This window comes from Scyliorhinus torazame, chromosome 16 (assembly GCF_047496885.1).
Source record: "Scyliorhinus torazame isolate Kashiwa2021f chromosome 16, sScyTor2.1, whole genome shotgun sequence".
NCBI classification, from domain to species: Eukaryota; Metazoa; Chordata; class Chondrichthyes; order Carcharhiniformes; family Scyliorhinidae; genus Scyliorhinus; species Scyliorhinus torazame.
This window is the reverse complement of record NC_092722.1, coordinates 50,141,682-50,165,269: the sequence shown is the minus strand read 5'-3', so window position 1 is coordinate 50,165,269 and position 23,588 is coordinate 50,141,682. Positions and strand designations below refer to the sequence as shown.

The following is a 23,588-nucleotide window of genomic DNA, read 5'->3' as shown; positions in this document are numbered from 1 at the left end:
TGCTACCCTTTCCAAAACATTCAATCCCTCCATCACTGATGAACAGTGGCAGCCATGTATACCACCTACAAGATGCACTGCAGGAACTCACCAAGGTTCCTTAGGCAGCACTTCCCAAACCCACAGCCACCTGGAAGGGCAAGAGCAGCAGATGGGAACAACACGACCTGGAGGTTCCTCTCCAAATCACTCACCATCCTGACTTGGAAATATATCACTGTTCCTTCACTGTCGCTTGTTCAAAATCCTGGAATTCCTTCCCTAAAAGCACAGTCTGTGAACCTACACCACAGGTACTGCAGCAGTTCAAGAAGGCAGCTCACCATCACCTTCGGGAGGGAAACTAGGGATGGGCAATAAATGCTGGTCTACCTAGCCATGCCCATATCACACTAAATGAATTTTAATGAGGGGGAGCAGGCTGTTCTGAACAATAATTATCTAGGCTAGATTTCTCCTGGTTTCTATGGACAGATTAAACCTGGACAATCCTCTGCGTTGCCATTTTCACTTTCTGTCCCAGTCCAACTCTGATCTCTCTGTCCCAGGTACTGAATGCAACAATTTCAGATCACAACCTCTTCAGTTACTGGTAATGATTCTGAGACTGCCATTTACAGCTCCTCCAGACCCACCTTGTTTATTTACTTGTCCCGTTACCGCCCACTTTTCCCTCATATCATTATTCATTTAATCATGTCATAACTTGTGCCTTTCTTATTAAAATTCATTTACAGGATAAGGGCGCCGTTGGCTAGGTCAGCATTTATTGCCCACTGCTAATTGCCCTTGAGGTGATGAGCTGTCTTCTTAAACCTCTGCAGTCCACGTGGTGTAGGTACACCCACAGTGCTGTAGGAAGGGAATTCCAGGACATTAGACTAGCGATGGTGAAGGAATTGTGATATATTTCCGAGTCCGGATGGTGAGTGGCTTGGAGGGAAGCTTCCCCTTTCACCCCATGGCAGACCTTCCATTTTGTTGCATCCTCTCCTCTTGCTTTCCCTCTTTACTTACCTGTTGAAATACAGTTACATCTCTAATATCTTCCAGTTCTGACAAAATCTCTCTGATGCAAAACCTTGGGCGGGATTCTCCACTCCCGTGCCGAAGTGCCCACGCCGTCGTGAACGCCGTCGAGGTTCACGACGGCGCCAACCCGCGCATGCATGATTGCCGTCCTCTCTGAGTCCGCCCCGCAAGAAGATGGCGGACAGATCTTGCGGGGCCACGGAAGGAAGGAGGTCCTCCTTCAGAGAGGACGGCCCGACGATCGGTGGGCACTGATCGCGGGCCATGCCACATTTGAGGTACCCCCCGGTGCAGGATCCCCCCCCCCCCCCTTGCAGGCCGCCCCCCCCAGCGTTCCCGCGCTGTTCCCGATGGCAGCGACCAGACGTGGACGGCGCCGGGGGGGGGGGGGGAGAACCCGCCATTTTGGCCTGGCCGCTCGGCCCATCCGGGCCTGAGAATAGCGGGGGTGCCGGGGATTCGCCATTTTGGGTGTCTCCGGCGATTCTCTGGCCTGCGGTCCCGGAACTCGACGGGGCCGTTCCCGCCGCTTGGGAGAATCGCGGGAGGGCGTTGGACCGGCGTCCCGGGAAATTTTGAAGGCCCAGGCGATTCTCCCAACCGGCGCGGGAGTGGAGAATCTCGCCCCTTAACTTTGCTTCTCTCTCCCCAGTTGATGAAATGAAAATCACTTATTGTCACAAGTAGGCTTCAAATGAAGTTACGGTGCCGCGCCTGACCCAGCGGGTATTTCCAACATTTTCTGTTTAATTTCAATGTTCGACATCTTTGGTTTGATGTCAATGCCTTAACTGCAGTGGAACAGCTTGGTTAAAGAAGCGTCTAGTTCTAAGTATACATTCTCACCATCAACCAGCCAGGATGTTATCCATACTCATTGCATTTCCCTGATCTAACACACTAAGCCATTTCTTAATGTCTTTTTGAGTGAACCAAATTGTTGGAGGTTGGCATGAAGCACGGAAGTTCAAAAAGAGGCAGAGTAGGATTATTCACTTGGAACTTACGGCTGAGGACAATTACAAACACTTCAACCTCGTCTCTTGCACTCGCATGTTAGGTTCCACTCTGTGGAAACATAGGAATGTGAATGGACCTTCCTCCTGTTAGTTGCCTGGTTGTCCAGCACACTTTCATATGGATGTGCTCAGGTTCTGAATGTTGCTAAGATCTGATAGTAGTGGGACGACACGGTGGTGCAGTGGTTAGCACTGCTGCCTCTCAGAACTGAGGACCCGGGTTCAATCCCGGCCTCAGCTCACTGCCCCTGTGGAGTTTGCACATTCTCCCCGTGTCTGCGTGGGTCTCACCCCCACAACCTAAAGATGTGCAGGGTACATGAATTTGCCATGCTGAATTAGCCACGTTAAATTGCCCCTTAATTGGAAAAAAAGTGAATTGGATATTCTAAACTTATATTTACAAACAAATCTGACAGTAGTGGCATCACTTAGTTCTGTCAATAACCTGTAGCTTTTGTCATTTAATACCCTGCATAGTGTCTTCACCAGATTAATGCCTCATGCTGAGGTATGGCTGGTGCTGTTCTAGGCCATGACATGCTCAGCTCTACTGGTTTAGCTCACTGGGCTAAATTGCTGGCTTTTAAAGTAGACCAAGGCAGGCCAGCAGCACAGTTCAATTCCCGTACCAGCCTCCCCGAACAGGTGCCAGAATGTGGCGACTAGGGGCTTTTCACAGTAACTTCATTGAAGCCTACTCGTGACAATAAGCGATTTTCATTTCATTTCATTTCATTAAACCAGAGTTGGTCTCCAAGTTTAATGGTGACCAAGGAATGTCAATTGTGCTAGGTCATGAGATTATAGACTGTGGTAAAATTTCTCTTCTGCTGCTGGCCTACAGCTGGTTGGGTCGTGGGGGTAGATTTGTTGTCCATGTTTGACCTGAATGGGAATTTTGAGTTGATGTTAAGGATTCCCATATACACTCACATCTAGTTGTATATTACTGTGCCCCAACTCCAAATGAGCCTGTTGCGTTGGTATGGTAGGACAATTCCTGAGATGCTGATGGTTGAGATTCGGATGGTACCGGATGGATTTGATGTTATGGGTATGACTAGGTTAGGCTGTTGCTCCACTAGTCTAATGTCAGCTCCCCCAACGTTTGTACCAGATCCCAGCGGCATTAATGAAGTGGACTTTGTTGGATCGATTGATCTGGTATTTCCATAGTCTTATCTTGATTCTTATAACTGTGTAGTGATTGTTTCCAAATGGATGGCTTAGACTGATGACTTCTGGGTTGCTTGATCCAGTATCATAATCATAAGGCTACTTACTGTACCTATGTGATGTGTGCACATTCCTACAAATTATTTTGTCCATCTGTCTTGAACACTGCAATGATTATAGTAAGGAAAGGAAAGCTCTAAACTATGTGCCTTTGGATACTGATTTTTGACATCAACACATTTCGCTACCTGAGGTTCTTCCGAAGAGATGCTGGATCATTTGCCAGCAAGGTATTCACCAATCCAAAAAGCTGCATCACCCTCTCGTCCTGACGCAGGTCTTCATGGCCCTTTAGCAAGAACATGAATTCATGGCTATTACTTCCTGCAGGGACATGAATAAATTAATCAGTTAAATTTGAATTGGGAGGGAAAAAAACCATAACAATCACATTTTACAGCTTTGTTGATCATCAGAATTTGTTTGGACTGGCTAATAATTTGGACAAAACCTTCATTTTGCTAAATGATAGAAAACAAACACCCAATAACAGCTGCAATACTGATTTTCTCTTAGTCAGCCATGGGAAAGGTTTGCTGACAGCTCTGCTGTTTCTGTTATCCCCCTTTCTTTCAATCTCAAGGCCCCAAAGTATTCCTGGCTTTGTGCACTGCATGGACAACAGAAGTAGAATCATAGAATCTTTAGTGCAGAAGGAGGCCATTTAGCCAGTTGAGTTTGCATCGACCCTCCAAAAGACCCTGTATCCTCACATATCCCCGTAACCCCATCTAACCGATTGGACACGAAACGGCAATTTTGCATGGCCAATCCACCTAACCTGCACATCTTTGGACTATGCGGGAGGATATCAGGATTGCGCTGTTCTAGCATTTAGAGATTACAAGAAAGCTCATAACCCGGCAGTTAACGCCGCCCCATGTTCCATCTCCCAGACGTCACACTCTCTGCTCTGTGATTTTTTTTGTCTGTTTCTATTTTATATACTGCGGTTGGAACTCCTTTGAACTTTATTCTCTTATTCTTTATAAGCTCCAAATGTGCCATTCTACAACTCTTTCTCCCTACTACAAACAGACTATTTTGAAATTAAATCAAAATTAATTTTGAAATTAAATGAGTAAAAAATACAATTTTTTAACCAGGATCAGTGGACCTGCTTTTATAATTTTCTCCATGACCCTGATATTTATGGGAAGGTATTGGAGGCCAATAATGGCAGAGGAAACTGGGACATCGGGGACACAGAGATCCTGCTGAATTTAATGGTAGAAACCCATTCTTTTTTCTTCCTTTGTCCGCCTAGCAGCCAGCTAACCTGACAGTCCTGGAGAGAGCATCGCAGGATGGGAGTAGGTTGGTGATCAGGGCTTGGGTGAGATTGGTCACAAGTCGCTGGAGGGAAAGAGGCCATTAGAGATCGCAATGCGTCAGGGGTGGGGGAACATGGTGGGATAGAGGGGCCGTGATTATCAACTGGGCGGTCGAAGCCTTCCTTGTGACAACTGTCTGGCTCACAAACCACCAATTCGTTCATTATCCGGTTTCTTGACCACGGGAAACCCTCGCAGCAACAGTCAAATTCAAAATTGGGTTTTTAGTTTCGTTGTGGAAGTCTGATTTAAATATGTTAATTAAGTGTTCCATCTCCCCACAGTGGGACACTATATTCTGCAAAATGCATCGCCGTAGAAACAGCAAGAGATGGCTATGGTGGATTGATGTCATGTTCCCCATTTATTCATTTTCATCCTGTACCTCTCCCATCCGTCGTAGTAGGGTTAATACAGAGGCTCCTGTTTCTAAGAACTCAGCTTGTTTCAAATTAATCATTCTTTCTTGATTTATATCATCCTTTTTTTTTTCAAACCTCAGCAATGTTTGCATCTTCCATTTGGTGTCTTGCTACAAAAATAGTAGATAATGGGTCATGTATCTTTCGTTTAGAACTATTCCCACTTGAAAGGAAATTACCCAAATGAATTAGAAACTGACTATTTGTAAAGCATACTTTTCTTACCCATGATGGTCAGCTTTCTTGGTCGCTGCTTGGAGGTTATGACCTGAAGTGAGGGAGCTATTGACTGAATCCGAATGATTGGTTGGTTGGGATCATAAGTTCCTGGTACTGCCAATTCTAAGTCACGACACATCAGCAGTTTAGGTGATACATACTGGAGTTCAAGTGAGGTGAGCTGCAAAATAAAAAAAGCAGTCCATTTTTATATTTGCTCAACTGGAGAGATCAATTAAATATACAACTAAATATATGAGTAAAACACTGATTTTCCCCCAACAATTTTGTCCTAGCACCTTTTAGGAAAAGCACCCAAAATGACCATCACATCAGTGTTTACTTATCTTTCTGAATTCCTTTGCATTGAAAAATGGGCCAAGGTGTTTTTTGAAACCAATTATAATTTGTATTCATTGCAGTGAATGATGGTAGCACTTGCCACTTTTGTTGTTAGCATAGATCAGATGGAGCACAGGTTAGAGACAGGATAAACCCAAACAATGCTCCTTAATGAAATTCAGAAAGTCAATTTCATTTCATCAAAATGATAGTTCAATTTCTCATCAACCTTGTGCACTCTGACAAGAGTTCTTTTATTAGAATTTTTATAGCCAAAACATTTTTTGCCCCAATGAAAGATCCCCCCACCATTGGCCATCCTTCACTTTTTCTTAAGTTTTGTTTTCAGTTTTGTGGTCGCCCATTAACACATTCTGATACCTTACTTTAATGCAACTACTGGCAACTTCTCCTGCAATTAACGCTTCCTCTGTCTCGTGACTTACACGTCTCCTAGCTCCCACCAATCACTGGCCTTCTACTCTGCTGCAGCCCCTCTTATACAGTACATAGTTCATCATAGAATCTCTAGTGTAGAAGGAGGCCATTCGACCCATCGAGTCTGCACCAATCCTTCGAAAGAGCCCTCTACCATGTCCACACCGCCCTATCAGCAGCGCGGTAGCACAATGGATAGCACTGTTGTTCCACAGCACCAGGGTCGGAGGTTCGATTCCCGGCTTGGGTCACTGTCTGTGCGGAGTCTGCACATGCTCCCTGTGTCTGCTGTTAGGTGAATTGAACATTTTGAATTCTCCCTCTGTGCACCCGGAATGTGGCGATTAGGGGCTTTTCACAGTAACTTCATTGCAGTGTAAATGTAAGCCTACTTTTCACAGTAACTTCATTGCAGTGTATATGTAAGCCTACTTAGAACATAGAACATAGAAAATACAGCACAGAACAGGCCCTTCGGCCCACGATGTTGTGCCGAACCTTTGTCCTAGATTAATCATAGATTATCATTGAATTTACAGTGCAGAAGGAGGCCATTCGGCCCTTTGAGTCTGCACCAGCTCTTGGAAAGAGCACCCTACCCAAACTCAACACCTCCACCCAACACCAAGGGCAATTTGGACATTAAGGGCAATTTATCATTGGCCAATTCACCTAACCCGCACATCTTTGGACTGTGGGAGGAAACCGGAGCACCCGGAGGAAACCCACGCAGACACGGGGAGGACGTGCAGACTCCGCACAGACAATGACCCAAGCCGGAATCGAACCTGGGACCATGGATCTGTGAAGCAATTGTGCTATCCACAATGCTACCGTGCTGCCCTTAAGAACAAATAAATCTACACTATTTTCCCGTAATCCATGTACCTATCCAACAGCTGCTTGAAGGTCCCTAATGTTTCCGACTCAACTACTTCCACAGGCAGTGCATTCCATGCCCCCACTACTCTCTGGGTAAAGAGCCTACCTCTGATATCCCTCCTATATCTTCCACCTTTCACCTTAAATTTATGTCCCCTTGTAATGGTGTGTTCCACCTGGGGAAAAAGTCTCTGACTGTCTACTCTATCTATTCCCCTGATCATCTTATAAACCTCTATCAAGTCGCCCCTCATCCTTCTCCGCTCTAATGAGAAAAGGCCTAGCACCCTCAACCTTTCCTCGTAAGACCTACTCTCCATTCCAGGCAACATCCTGGTAAATCTTCTTTGCACCTTTTCCAGAGCTTCCACATCCTTCCTAAAATGAGGCGACCAGAACTGTACACAGTACTCCAAATGTGGCCTTACCAAAGTTTTGTACAGCTGCATCATCACCTCACGGCTCTTAAATTCAATCCCTCTGTTAATGAACGCAAGCACACCATAGGCCTTCTTCACAGCTCTATCCACTTGAGTGGCAACTTTCAAAGATGTATGAACATAGACCCCAAGGTCTCTCTGCTCCTCCACAATGCCAAGAACTATACCGTTAACCCTGTATTCCGCATTCATATTTGTCCTTCCAAAATGGACAACCTCACACTTTTCAGGGTTAAACTCCATCTGCCACTTCTCAGCCCAGCTCTGCATCCTATCTATGTCTCTTTGCAGCCGACAACAGCCCTCCTTACTATCCACAACTCCACCAATCTTCGTATTGTCTGCAAATTTACTGACCCACCCTTCAACTCCCTCATCCAAGTCATTAATGAAAATCACAAACAGCAGAGGACCCAGAACTGATCCCTGCGGTACACCACTGGTAACGGGGATCCAGGCTGAATATTTGCCATCCACCACCACTCTCTGACTTCTATCGGTTAGCCAGTTCATTATCCAACTGGCCAAATTTCCCACTATCCCATGCCTCCTTACTTTGTGCAGAAGCCTACCATGGGGAACTTTATCAAACTTATGACAATAAAGGTTATCATTATTATTTTATCCCCATAACCTGCACATACCTGGACATTAAGGGGCTAACCCACTGCTTATCCACCTAACCCACACATCTTTGGACTGTGGGAGGAAACCGGAGCACCCAGAGGAAACCCACACAGACACAGGGAGAAAGTGCAAACTGCACAGTCACCCAAGGCCAGAATTGAACCTGGGTCCCTGGCACTGAGACAGCAGTGCTACCCACTGTGCCACCATGCCACCCGTACAGTGGCACAGTGCCCACTTTTTTCCCTCTCTTTAACTCTGAAGAGTCATATGGACTTGAAATGTCAACTCTATTATGCTGCCAGACCTACTGGCTTTTCCAGCTTTTTTATTGTGACATTAGAATTATGGGTGGTTTTGGTGCACAATGATTTAGCTTCTTTAGCACAAACATATAAAATGCATTTTTTATGTGCACAATTGTAGAGAGTGGCAAACAACTGTAACAAACTTTCCATACTTTGAAATTTGGCTGAGACTGTTCCCAGCTTTGAAATCTGCTGTGTCATGACAGCAATATTCGTCAACCACACCTTGTTAGAACAGACATTTATTTTGAATGTATTTTCACTCTCGAATGGTGTCAAACCCTAAAGTGTATATATTCTGTTCAGAAAACGTTTCAGATGGTTAATAAACCAAAGGAAATTTGTTGTTATTGACCTAAATGCCACTTTGATAAATATTTTTTCTGGTAATACTATGTAGAAAAGCATGAAAGTATTAATTGCTGTGATATAATGTGCATGCATCTTTAAAGATGCATATCTTAAACTACTATCAATCATTATCACCTCATCAGGATATGATGAATTAGTCCCATGACCTGTGGGCAGTCTGCAAGCAGCAGTGGTCAAGGTCAGATGTGTACACAATAGTCTCCCAATTAACTCTTCCTGGTTATAGTCTTATCTTCAAATAAAGAACCCACGTTACTTCTTCAACAATCCTGGTGTAGGAGTCAGTATGCTTACATTGAAGAAGAATGTAACACTTAAAAAAAAACAAATTTGGAGTACCCAATTCTTTTTTTCCAATTAAGGGGCAATTTAGCGTGGCCAATCCACCTAGCTTGCACATCTTTGGGTTGAAGGGGCGAAACCCATGCAGACGTGGGGAGAATGTGCAAACTCCACATGGACAGTGACCCAGGGCTGGGATTGCGCAGTGAGGCAGCAGTCCTAACCACTGAGCCACCGTGCCGCCCTAAGAAGAATGTAACACTGATCATGAAATCAGAGCACCAACCTGTGGAAGCTGTTTTGAAATGCGTCGGAATACATGATAGTAGAGGTCCCAAGCTTGGGTTAGGTCCTTCACATTGCCTGATCTCATATACTTTCGGCACCATTCCTGAGCCTCCATCAAGTCCCTACCGTATGCCTGTGAAAGGATAAATTTGACACGTGTCAGTTGAATACCAATTAAAGCAAACATTCCATTCAAGAATAGATTTTTTTTTGCCAAACATCTTAGTTTTATATTAGAATACTGCTGTTACTTTCCAAGAAGATTACTCAAAATACATAGTGAGAATATGACGCAACATCAAGTCACTCAATGTACCCAGCTCAAGCCATTCTTCTCTTTGATCGGTCAGGATAGACTCTGAGCAATTCTAATATTCCTTCCTCCATCCCATGCATCATTATCCAACCCCATATTAGGAATCTGCTCTTTTCTATTGTGAGGCCATGCAAGGTGGCATTTACTCCACTAGGTGGCAGGTATCTTCAGTTCATGTAAGGAGTTACCACCAAAACCATAATTCACTCGCTTCTTTAGTTCTGATCAGAGTTATGTACAAAATCCTTCAACTTGCTATTTCCATTTCTTTCATTGTTTAAACAACTATCACACATCTTCCTTTACCTTCTCCTGTACTTTATTATGATTGATCAATAATACAGGTGTTGCTCTTCCAATGAACAAAAACACTTTTTACAATGTGTCAAGCAGCTGGCCAGCCACTGGTGAAACATTGTAATTTGAAAATAAATACTTGTTTTCCTTTTGCTTTGGAGAATGACCTATTAAGGAGATAATGACTTCAACAATAAAAATACGTGACAAGTGAACTCAGTTGTAACTGAATGATTTGTTTAAATATTTGTTACAATCACTGAATGAAAATACAAGTAGAACCAAACTGTTGGATTAAGCACATTTAACTTCACGTGGAATCGTTTTAGTAACTGCTTTAAGAAGAGTATTAGAGGTGGTGTCTGGAATATTATTTTTATTTCTTTCTTTCAAGAGGGACAAGTTTTAATGTTCTCTAGTTGGAAGTTCTTGCTGGAGTTATGTGCTGTTTTCAGGGATGTGATGAGTTTGAGATTCTATTGGAAGAGACAGCTGCAAGGCCAGCCCAGCCTATTTTGCCATGCCACTGATCATAAAATCCCTACAGTGCAGAAGGAGGCCATTTAGCCCATCGAGTCTGCACTGACCCTTCGAATGAACTACCCAATTACACTCCCCTCTCACCCACTTTCACCCCACCCTATCCCTGTAACCCCATAACCTTACCTGGACATTCGTGGACACTAAGGGGCAATTTAACATGGCTAATCCACGTAACCCGCGCATCTTTGGACTGCAGGAAGAAACCCACGCAGGCACAGGGAAAAGGTGCAAACCTGACACAGCCAGGGACCCAAGAACTGAATTGAACCCGGGTCCCTGGCGCTGTGGGCAGCAGTGCTAACTGCTGTGCCACCGTGCCACCTTTACATGACAGGGGTTTCTTTAGTAATAGATCTACACTGGTTTGAAATAGATTAAGTAAATTCCATGATGGAGGTTTGCTGAGGTTTTGGCCTGTACCTGGTTGAAGGAGGTTTCTTTGAGAGTTTGCGGACCCCGCTCCATCATGGCGTGTAGAGGCTCAAGAACAGCAAACATCCCTTTAACATTTCGCTCTCCAAAATAAAGTCTCGATGCCTCCTCTAATCCTTCATGCCACATTTCATGCCACAGAATAGCAACACGGATAAGTTCCTCACTCACCTGAAATGAAAACAATCTGTTTTTGGAAACTCTGCCATTACACAGATACAAATAAAAATGGTAGAATCAAATAACATTCAATAAACTTATTGATTATTATTTTGGTGTTGAGCTATGACAGCTTATGCACATTTCTTGCCAACCAGATACAGTGTCTCAAAACTGGCAAACTGAGGACCAACTCAGTGTAGGGCTTTGGATCTTGCTAGTTTCCAGCTGGGCTGTTCTGGCCCGGTCAGGCAAAGAGCCACTCAGACCTCTTGGAGTACAGGAAAAGACAGGCGTGCAAAGTTTACAACTAGTCAACACACCACCATGTCAATCCAGCACCTCACCCAAAAAGAACATAAGAACGTAAGAACTAGGAGCAGGAGTAGGCCATCTGGCCCCTTGAGCCGCTCCACCATTCAATGAGATCATGGCTGATCTTTTGTGGACTCAGCTCCACTTTCCGGCCTGAACACCATAACCCTTAATCCCTTTATTCTTCAAAAACTATTTATCTTTATCTTGAAAACATTTAATGAAGGACCCTCAACTGCTTCACTGGGCAAGGAATTCCATAGATTCACAACCTTTTGGGTGAAGAAGTTCCTCCTAAACTTAGTCCTAAATCTACTTCCCCTTATTTTGAGGCTATGCCCCCTAGTTCTGCTTTCACCCGCCAGTGGAAACAACCTGCCCGCATCTATCCTATCTATTCCCTTCATAATTTTATATGTTTCTATAAGAGCCCCTCGCATCCTTCTAAATTCCAAAGAGTACAGTCCCAGTCTACTCAACCTCTCCTCGTAATCCAACCCCCTCAACTCTGGGATTAACCTAGTCAATCTCCTCTGCACACCCTCCAGCGCCAGTAGGTACTTTCTCAGGTAAGGAGACCAAAACTGAACACAGTACTCCAGGTGTGGCCTCAGTAACACCTTATACAATTGCAGCATAACCTCCCTCGTCTTAAACTCCATCCCTCTAGCAATGAAGGACAAAACTGCATTTGCCTTCTTAATCACCTGTTGCACCTGTAAACCAACTTTTTGCGACTCATGCACTAGCACACCCAGGTCTCTCTGCACAGCAGCATGTTTTAATATTTTATCATTTAAATAATAATCCCTTTTGCTGTTATTCCTACCAAAATGGATAACCTCACATTTGTCAACATTGTATTCCATCTGCCAGATCCTAGCCCATTCACTTAACCTATCCAAATCCCTCTGCAGACTTCCGGTATCCTATGCACTTTTTGCTTTACCACTCATCTTAGTGTGTCTGCAAACTTGGACACATTGCACTTGGTCCCCAACTCCAAATCATCTATGTAAATTGTGAACAATTGTGGGCCCAACACTGATCCCTGAGGGACACCCAGAGAAACACCCATCAATTCCCACTCTTTGCTTTCTATTAATTAACCAATCCTCTATCCATGCTACTACTTTCCCCTTAATGCCATGCATCTTTATCTTATGCAGCAACCTTTTGTGTGGCACCTTGTCAAAAGCTTTCTGGAAATCCAGCTATACCACATCCATTGGCTCCCCGTTATCTACCACACTGTTAATGTCCTCATAAAATTCCACTCAATTAGTTAGGCACGACCTGCCCTTTATAAACCCATGTTGCGTCTGCCCAATGGGACAATTTCCATCCAGATGCCTCGCTATTTCTTCCTTGATGATAGATTCCAGCATCTTCCCTACTACCGAAGTTAAGCTCACTGGCCTATAATTACCCGCTTTCTGCCTACCTCCTTTTTTAAACAGTGGTGTCACGTTTGCTAATTTCCAATCTGCCGGGACCACCCCAGAGTCTAGTGAAGTTTGGTAAATTATCACTAGTGCATTTGCAATTTCCCTAGCCATCTCTTTTAGCACTCTGGGATGCATTCCATTAGGGCCAGGAGACTTGTCTACCTTTAGCCCCATTAGCTTGCCCATCACTACCTCCTTAGTGATAACAATCATCTCCAGGTCCTCACCTGTCATAGCCTCATTTCCATCAGTCACTGGCATGTTATTTGTGTCTTCCACTGTGAAGACCGACCCAAAGAACCTGTTCGGTTCCTCAGCCATTTCCTCATCTCCCATTATTAAATCTCCCTTCTCATCCTCTAAAGAACCAATATTTACCTTAGCTACTCTTTTTTGTTTTATATATTTGTAGAAACTTTTACTATCTGTTTTTATATTCTGAGCAAGTTTACTCTCATAATCTATCTTACTCTTCTTTATAGCTTTTTTTAGTAGCTTTCTGTTGCCCCCTAAAGATTTCCCAGTCCTCTAGTCTCCCACTAATCTTTGCCGCTTTGTATGCTTTTTCCTTCAATTTAATACTCTCCCTTATTTCCTTAGATATCCACAGTTGATTTTCCCTTTCTACCGTCCTTCCTTTTTGTTGGTCTCAACCTTTGCTGAGCACTGTGAAAAATCGCTTGGAAGGTTCTCCACTGTTCCTCAACTGTTTCACCATCAAGTCTTTGCTCCCAGTCTACTTTAGCTAGCTCTTCTCTCATCCCATTGTAATCTCCTTTGTTTAAGCACAAAGCACTAGTGTTTGATTTTACCTTCTCACCCTCCATCTGTATTTTAAATTCCACCATATTGTGATCGCTCCTTCTGAGAGGATCCCTAACTATGAGATCATTAATCAATCCTGTCTCATTACACAGGACCAGATCTAGGACCGCTTGTTCCCTCGTAGGTTCCATTACATACTGTATTAGGAAATTTTCGCGGATACATTCTATAAACTCCTCCTCAAGGCTGCCTTGACCGACCTGGTTAAACCAATCGACATGTAGATTAAAATCCCCCATGTTAACTTCTGGACCATTTCTACATGCAAGCATTATTTTTTTGTTTATTGCCTGCCCCACCATAATGTTACTATTTGGTGGTCTATAGACTACTCCTATCAGTGACTTTTTCGCCTTACTATTCCTGATTTCCACCCAAATCGATTCAACCTTATCCTCCATAGCACCGATGTCATCCTTTACTATTGCCCGATGTCATCCTTAAATAACAGAGCTACACCTCCTCCCTTACCATCCACTCTGTCCTTCTGTATAGTTTGATACCCGTGGATATTTAACTCCCAGTCGTGACCATCCTTTAACCATGTTTCAGTAATGGCCACTAAAAAACAATAAATTATTTAACTCATCGAATAATAATATAAATTCATGTATGGCAGCTTTAAAAAAATGCCTGACATTTGGACATTGCTGTTTTTGGATAGTCCGATTTGAGACACTGTACCTGTATCTGAATATAGGAACACAAAACTTTGCAAAGTCAAACTTTGCATCATATTACTAAGCAAGATATTGTTTTGTCCCAGCGTCCCTTAAGGACATCATACATCAAGGCAATCGATTCAAACTCGTACAAAGTGTTCTGTAATGTACTAAAGTCAGGGTTAGACTTAGTTGTTACAACGGCTCAATTTTATTCTGGTTATACAATGAATCTTGTTCAGTTTTGTGTGTTATGATACAGCATTTGCTAAATGTTCCAGTTACAGAGCCTAATAATTCTCAGACCTTTGTTTTATTACTAGTTGTGGAATTGCACATTGCCAGTTGGAGAATATAAGCATATACATTTGAATCTCTATCTGGCCACTTACCCTTCAATATAGGCAAGAAACAAGTGCACATTTTCAGCAGAGATACACTGCCTGCAATCTTGGACAAGATAGTTGTGATGGCATCAAGGTGCATGTAAGGAACATTTAGCTGTGGCAGTAATTTATTTAAATGAAGACCCTGTGATTTTTGCAGAACCCATTTTTGAATTTCAAATGCCATATGCTGAACTTGCACAGCACAACATATTGCTAACCAGCAGGAAGGTCCCCCATAATTCCCTGAATGTGGTCCCACGTTAAAACAAAGTAGCTCCTTCCACTGCCCCTCACAGTCACTGACCTCACAAGGCGCAGCCACTGATTGCTCACTCATCCTATCACGAGCTCCAATGCCCGATCTCTCAACTAGAATCTTCTCTTGCCTTTCTGATTCTTCTTAATTCTTCATTTTGCTCATCTCTTGCTATTTTTCACTTCTCCTTCTGCTATTTTCCTTTTGTCTGGAATGTGGTGTATGATACAACATGCTCTGGTAGAAAAGAAGCGGCCAATGGGTGCAGGCTACATCCCCAGCGAGGAGGGGTTGAGTTTCTGGGAAAAAGGTGGTCCTCGACAGTGTGTCCCATCACTCCCTGCTCCTATCACAACTTCCATGTCACCACTGGCCTCTCATTATCCCTTCCCATCACCCCTCACTGCTACTGTTATCTCTACTCCCTCACTTTGTTCTCACAACTTTTGAACTGCCTGTTCAACCAGTTAGCTGCAGTCTCTGCTGTTACTAACGTCACCCAGAACCCTATACCCAATCACCCTAAAGAAAGAGTGGAGGTGAAAAGTTGATACTCTCTTTCTTGGTGCCTGTTCCCACTAGAGACTTTATTTGCTTTCAAAATTCAAACAACTTGCTTTTTACCTTACTCTGTACTCCTCTTTCTCCTTCCTAAGTGCCATATTATTTTTTCTAACTGTCAACAACAACACAGTTGAATTCATTAGACACTCCTTATGTTCTTCAAAATTCAACTCTTTTAAATAATAAATTCAATTCAAATACGCCCACCACCTATTCAGGGCTTTACATGATATCTGATGCTTAAAAGAAAATAAAACAAAATCGACAACAGCTAATTAAATCAGTAAACTCTAATTTCTCTTGTTCGCATACAATGTCTGGTGGTACAATGGTATCAGAAGGGACACCATCAGTTCATTGAACCTCTTTTTTTTCTAGAAAGGAAAAGGCAGAGGGGTGACCTGAAAGAGTTCTTTAAAATTATGAAAATGCTCATCGGATAGATGTAAACAAAATACTTCGGAGAAACCTATTTACTCAGTGGTTTGAATGTGGCACCTGTAACCACATGGAATAGTGGTGGCAGATAGCATAGATACATTTTTTAAAAAGCCTAATAAATGCACAAAGGGGAAAAAGTAACAGAAGGCAATGTTCAGGGGGTGAGATAAAGTAGCTTGGGTGGAGGCTTGAGTGGACCATAAACACCCGCATAGATTTGAATGGTCTGTTTTTGTTTAGTAAATGTAATATTTTAGATGATGGATCATCTTTTATTACACAAATATTATTCTTTAATTTCAAAATGAAAGCTTTGGATCTGATTTATTATTAGTTTCTGAATTCCAGATTTATCAATTACTGAAATATTAGATTGTACTATATTGCATTGCACTCTTATTTGCTTTATTCAGCAGAAATTTGATGAAGTTATATTCTTCACTTGTAATATTTTCAACTTAAATAACTTTACTCCCCATAGATCTTGAGGCATTTGGCCAGAATGACAGAAAACAATTCAGAGGAAGCGATGAATGAAATGAAAGTCTCCACAGTTCCCGAGGGCCTTAGGCTGCTCTCCCATTTTGAGAGAGATCTGACTGGTGGTGATTTAACCTGAGGGTCACCACACTTCAGGCAAGGGGCAAGGTTGAGAAGGCGGGGCCTTCATGGATAATCTCAGATGGTACGGGAATTGAGCGCGTGCTGTTGACGTCGCTGCGCATCACAAACAAGCTGTCTAGCCAACTGAGCTGAGTAAGTGATATTGAGACTGGCGGGGCTACACCTGCAGTTCTTTGTATAATTCTGATTGTCATACTTCAAAAATATCCAGCAGTTCAGAAAAGGTCAACCAAAGTGACACTTAAGATTCGTACTACATTTAAAGAAATAACCTGTTGATGGTTTGTAGATTTTGACAACGGCCTCTGAAAGGTAGATTAGAAACAAACATCATTAGGCTTCCCCTCCAAACCCCAGCTAAATAATCTGCAGGCATCCACTTACCATCACGGCCTGTTGTACTAGTGTGTTGCTATGCTCACACATATTCTTCAAAATCTTATTGGCGGCACTGTGGCGAGCAGGTGTAGTGGACTTGGATGCTACAGTGAGTGGGTAAATCAGAGCCTGTGGTTTAAGCCAAGGATATATAATTAAATGTAGAAGGGAAAATATAACCTCAAGTACAAAGCAGTACATTCTTGAATATATAAAATTATAACTAATTAGTTTTATTAAAGGGTCATAATACATCAAAGAAGAAAGAAACAGAAGGGTAATTTTCTGATAAGGTACTAAGAATGCAATTCTCTCTCTCTCTTTGACCACCTTCTGTTTGATACTTGCCATTGCTCCATCAAACTGTCCAGTAAATTTCTTCAGCTACAGTGAGATTTGAGCTAAGGTTAATGTTGAACATACTGAATAGGTGAAGTAAACATGAAAAACAAAACTCTTCTCCATTTTGTTGAGAATGCATCTAATGATGTTCTACTTCAAAGACACAGTGAGGAGCACCAGGTAAAATACAAATTACCAAAGATTGTTTTCTGAAATTAAGTGTAACGTTTGGATAAATGTACAGATCGATTACCTTTCCAAAAAATAATTGCAAGGTTAAAGAAAATTGATGTTTTAGTTACCTGAGGATGGTATCTACCAATGTCTGTCAGGAGCTGGTGAATAAGTCGACCCACTAAGGCACGTGGTGTGTCAATTCTTGCAATGAGTTGAGGGATTACCTGAAGGTGAAACAATTTGTTCAAAAAATATCAATTTACAGGCAAGATGCTCACCTTGAGTTCAAGATACATTAAGATTTACTGCATGTTAAACATGTTTCCTTCTGAACTATGGCTCCCACTCCTGTCACCATTTTAATTCCCCCTTTCAAAGGGGTTAACTCTTGCCGGGTATAACTCCATGGGTAACATGGTGGTCTGTCCATACTTTGCCCAATTGTCTTTTCTTCATGTGCGAGATGGTGAGCTTTAGCAGTCCATGTGACCCATGAAGTACCTCACACCTCTTTTTCTAACCTCACCCAACATTAACTAGTGCACTTTCCAGCAGGTTTCATTCGGTAGTTATCAGAATTAAATACCGGTTGATTTTACCCCTTGTTAACTCAATGTCTGCTGAGGTTGTAATTGTTGGGTGAAAATATTCACAAATAGACCTTAACGTGAGCAAAAGAAGCAATTTATTGTTGCAGAGATCTGGGAGAAAGTCCTAGACCCCTCGGTCATGCCAGCACACTTTCTCACTGAGGTGTAGCTTAAACTGGGTTAATATACTCTTTCAAAAGCAGAATTAGTTTGCATTCTCAGTGCTCAGTCATCACTGGTCCATTGTCTTTGGAGGATACATCTGTTAGAGTCACTCTTAATCCAAATTTCACTGTCTCAGCATTCGTGGCAACCAAAACAGAAAGTTTACACCAACATATTTATCGAACTCAAGCAGAACTTCATTAACTCAGCACTGCAGAAGATTGAATGTTGAACCTCTGATAAAACATACTGCTACACCTGATGGTGCATTTATCCATCAGGTCATCAAAGATGTATTGTCACTGCCTTACTCAATGGTCAGTTCCAAAATGTTAAGATTGTAATTAAAATTGTAGAACCATTGTAGAGAAGGCAGTAAATATTCACTTGAAGGTTACATTCACATATAGAAACAAAACTTCCTCTAAAGAAAATGACACATTAGGACTTCCCATACGATGGGGTTGGATATTAAGCTTCCCTGCAGCATGTTTGAAGGCAGGAGGGTGCTCATAAAATGCAGCTGATCTGCTGCCTTCCCACCCACCCACAACCTCTCTCCCAATTAATGGCTACTTAAGTGTCTCATCCTGGTCCCGCCATTAGTTTACCTGCGACGGGAGAGGCCCACACAAAGCCTGGCACTCACCACCCTCTCTTGGGCCCACGAGTATGGCTCTGCTGATATCCTGGACCTACCTTCAGTGTGACTTATTCTTCTTCATGGATTGGCTATAGACCCAGTAGTGGTCACTACTCAAACCTGGCATCACTAGGACTACAGAGCTGTAGATTGGGCTTCCTCTCCAAATGGGGTGGAAGTCTCACCGTGAGCCAATTAATGACCCATGTCGAACTAAAATAGCTGTAGGAAAGCCAGCTTTTTTAGTGGGCGGGTTCCTGATCGACTTTTTAGATGATGGACTGGAGAACACAGCAATCCAGCCCTAACTATTATTTTAGAGTATTTTAATTTCAGGACTGACATGCAATGTCCTGCAGTGTTTACTTTCATTGATTTTAGGTTGTGCAGCTGTATGACAGCACCCCACACACGTAAATGTGGAAATGCTAATGAAAGATAATTATTAGAACTCAAAATGACAATTAATCAATTAATAAAGAGGAAGCTCAAACGGTGGATTTGCAGGTTCCTCAACATTTGACAAGAAGAATGACAGATTCATGTTTCAGTTGGAACTCTTCACCAGTGCTGTCATTTTGTCTGATGCTGATGGATCTGCTGTGCATTTAGAACATTTTAATTTATTACCATGAACCACACTCTCTAATACACCACTGTTATTTTGACACTTGTATTTGCAAGTTGATTTAAAAAAACATTTTTTCCCCCTCAATCAAGGGGCAATTTAGTGTGGCCAATCCACCTACCTGCACATCTTTGGGTTGTGGGGGTGAGGCCCACACAGACATGGGGAGAATGTGCAAACTCCACAGTGATCCAGGGCCAGGATCGAACCCAGGGTCCTCAGCGCTGTAGGCAGCAGTGCTAACTACTGCGCCACCGTGCCGCTCATACTTGCAGGTTGATGAATGAAAAGGTTAAAGTAACTAATCTCACAGTCTTAACGGACAGGAGCTTACATACCTGCAACCAGGTGTCAATTTGGATAGTTTTGATCCCCTCAACGAGAGCCTCGTTCACGTCAGGCCAGTGTCCGTAATCAAACCATAGTGTTAGAACTCTATAAAAAGAAGAGGTATTCATCACAGCTAAACTGCTTTACTTTTTAAACTTAACATCTGAAACAATTAAAGGGACACAATGCCTTGCCAGGGAGTTCAAAGAAGAGTGTAGGAGGGCATGCCAGGAACAGCACCAGGCATTCCTAAACATGAGCTGTCAACCTGGTGAAGCTGCAACACATGACTACTTGCGTGCCAAATGGCATAAGCAGCATGTGATTAAACAGAGTTAAGAGCATAAGCAGCATGGTAGCACAGTGGTTAACACAATTGCTTCACAGCTCCAGGGTCCCAGGTTCGATTCTCGGCTTGGGTCACTGTGTGGAGTCTGCACGTTCTCCCCGTGTGTGCGTGGGTTTCCTCCGGGTGCTCCGGTTTCCTCCCACAGTCCAAAGATGTGCAGGTTGGGTGGATTGGCCATGCTAAATTGCCCTTAGTCCAAAAATTGCCTTTAGTGTTGGGTGGGGTTACTGGGTTATGGGGATAGGGTGGGGGTGTGGGCTTGGGTAGGGTGCTCTTTCCAAGAGCCGGTGCAGACTCGATGGGCCGAATGGCCTCCTTCTGCACTGTAAATTCTATTTTAAAAAATCAGATCTAAGCTCTGCAGTCCTGCCACATTCAATCGTGAATGAAAGTGGACAATTCAACAACTAATGGGAGGAAGAAGTTCACAAATATCCCCATCCTCAATGATGGGGGAGGCCGGCACAACAGTGCAAAAGATGAGGCTGAAGTTTGCAACAACCTTCAGCCAAAAGTGCCAAGTGGATGAGCTTGGCCAATTCCGGAGGTTCCTGGCATCACAGATGTCAGCCGTCAGCCAATTGTATTCACCCCACGTGATATAAAGAAATGGCTGAAGGCACTGGATAAATGGGCCCTGACAATATTTTAGCAGTAGCTGAAGGCTGGTGCTCCGGAACTCTCCACGCCCCTAGCCAAGCTGTTCCAGTACAGCTCCAACACTGGCTCTACCAGGTAATGTGGAAAATTGGCCAGTTACATCCTGTAAACAAAAAGCAGGACAAATCCAACCCGGCCAATTACCGCCCCATCAGTCTACTGTTGATCATCAGAAAAGTGATGAAAGGGGTCATCAACAGTGCTATTAAGTGGCACTCGCTTTGCAATAACCTGCTCACTGATGCTCAGTTTGGGTTCCGTTAGGGCCACTCAGCTCCTGACCTCATTACAGCTTTGGTTCAAACATGGGCAAAAGAACTGAACTCCAGAGGTGAGGTGGGGTGACTGCCCTTGACTGAGAGTGGCATCAAGGATCCCCAGCAAAACTGAAGTCAATGGGAATCAGGGGGAATACTCTCCGCTGGCTGGAGTCATACCTGTCACAAAGGAAGATATTGTGGTTGTTGGATGGCAATCATCTCAGCTCCTGGACATCACTGCAGGAGTTTCTCAGGGTAGTGTCCTGGGTTCAACCATCTTCATCTGCTTTGTCAATAACCTTCCCTCTATCACAAGATGAGTGGTGGGGATGTTCACACAATGTTCAGCACCATTCGCAACACGTCAGTTACTGAGCAGTCCATGTCCATATGCAGCAAGACCTGGACAACATTCAGGCTTGGGCATCATGATAAATGTCAAGTAACATCCGTGCCGCACAAGTGCAGCAAATGACCATCTCCAACAAGAGAAAATCTAACCACCTTCTATTGACATTCAAAGGCATCAGCATTGCTGAATCGCTCACTATCAACATCATTGACCAAAAACTGAACTGCATCACCCATATAAATTGTGGCTACAAGAACAGTTCAGACTCTAGGAATCCTGTGGTGAGTAATTCACCTCCTGACTCCCCAAAGCTTGTTGACCATCTAAAAGACAGTGAGGATGGAACAGTCTCAATGAGTGTGATGGAACAGTCTCAATTGCCTGGATGAGCGTAACTCCCAACATCACTGAAGAAGCTGGGCACCCTCCAGGACAAAGCAGCTGTTTGATTGGCATCCCATCCACCACCTTAAACATTCACTCCCTTCACCACCGATGCACAGTAGTGGTAGGGTATGCCACCCACAAGATGCACTGCAACTACTTACTTCATTTCGTCAGCACCTTCCCAATCCGCAAATAAATTAAAATAAAAAAGGGTGGATGGTGTACTGGAGCAGCATACTGCTCTTGGATCTCTGTTTTCAATCCTGTGCAGACAAACAGGATGAAATCCTCCTCTATCCACTGGCTGTAAAATTGTTGTGTAAAATGAGTTTGGAAGGTATCAATCCAGTTCCAGCTCGGTATGGGCTACATTGCAAAAGTGTTGGCATTGTCATTCAGAAAGACAGTAAGTGGCATTTTTGGGAAGAGGACAGTACATTGTTACAATAGCTAACTGCAGACCAAGCTCATAAAACTGCAGTAAGAACGTGAAAGTTAGTACTTTTCCATTATGAACACCAACGTCAAGTCAACATATCTCAAATCCCATAGTCCTGGTAACTGTTTTCTGTTATCCTGTATCACTTAATTCATGCCACCACTGCTTGAACAGACAAACATCAGGGGCTGGTATAGCAGGGGCTGGTTTAGCACAGTGGACTAAATAGCTGGCTTTTAAAGCAGACCAAGGCAGCCAGCAGTGCGGGTTCATTTCCCGTATCAGCCTCCCCGAACAGGCGCCGGAATGTGGCGACTAAGGGCTTTTCACAGTAACTTCATTTGAAGCCTACTTGTGACAATAAGCCATTTTCATTTAATATCATCAATGGTACCTATACCACACTTCTTTTCATTAAAAGCCAAAGTTAACAGGAAATCTGAAAGACATATTCAAAATTATGAAGGTTTTTTTTTTTAAAAGGTAAATAGGAAAATGATTTTATTTGGTCAGTAAGTCAGTGACAGGGCAGAATAAATTTAAAAATATCACTGAAAGAAAACAAAAACACTTTTGAATAGAAGTGCACTTACCCAGGATAGAGAACAATTCATAAAAGAGAAATGGATGGATATTGATTGTAAATAGGCTATTGTAAAATAACAGGGGAATTAGTTTGTTCCATTAAAGAGAGCAGCTCAGATGTGATGGACTGAGTTGCTGCCTTCTGAGCTGTAAAATTCTGTGATTCAATGCCCATTGTTATAGGAGAGTGGAGAAATTTCAGAAGTATACTTGAATTGAAAGATGTACATTTACCCACAATGCGAATTATAATGAATGTTAAAATAAATTTCTGCTTCGACAATTTCCTTCCTTAGCTGGTTGTTTGTGTCTTCAGTTATTGAGCTACAGGGTAACATTCGCTGGAAGGTATGAAAAAGGCCATTTATTTGTTTCCTTGATCAAGGAATTTACTTGAAGTCAGGTAACAAAATAATTGACTTTCAGTTAGAACAATATAAATCATATACCTTAAAAAGCCTACTTAGAAATGCATTTTACGAGAGCATCATTTTACTGTCACTGCTTCTAAGTTAATAACGTTTGAAGAATGGGTTAACTGTTCTCAACTGAAGTATTAAGAGAAGTCACTAGGTGTCAGCCTTTCCTTATTTAAACTTATCCGTTAAATTTATTCAGATCAAAAGATAATGAGCGGCCATTCCAAACTTCATCTATATTGTGGAATGTCGAAGTGTCAAAGGCTAAGGGATCTGCCAAAAACGTGGATACATATGAATCCACCAGCATGGATGCCTAGCTCTCTCAAACTAGGCAGCTTTGAGGAGCCCTATAGCCTAATCCTGCTC

General features: G+C 42.9%; 1 protein-coding gene across 4 annotated transcripts in view; it reads right to left on the bottom strand.

Moving 5' to 3' along the window:
* Positions 1-23,588, bottom strand: part of mtor (mechanistic target of rapamycin kinase) — a 436,061-nt gene that overhangs the window by 41,201 nt on the left and 371,272 nt on the right. For all 4 annotated transcript variants that reach the window (XM_072478465.1, XM_072478464.1, XM_072478466.1 and 1 more), the window contains 7 exons: positions 19,777-19,873; positions 17,538-17,636; positions 16,900-17,022; positions 10,821-11,003; positions 9,243-9,377; positions 5,272-5,446; positions 3,479-3,614 (listed from right to left, as the gene is read on the bottom strand). In XM_072478465.1, coding sequence (XP_072334566.1) covers positions 3,479-3,614; positions 5,272-5,446; positions 9,243-9,377; positions 10,821-11,003; positions 16,900-17,022; positions 17,538-17,636; positions 19,777-19,873 — 948 coding nt within the window. The remainder of the gene's footprint in view (positions 1-3,478; positions 3,615-5,271; positions 5,447-9,242; positions 9,378-10,820; positions 11,004-16,899; positions 17,023-17,537; positions 17,637-19,776; positions 19,874-23,588) is intronic.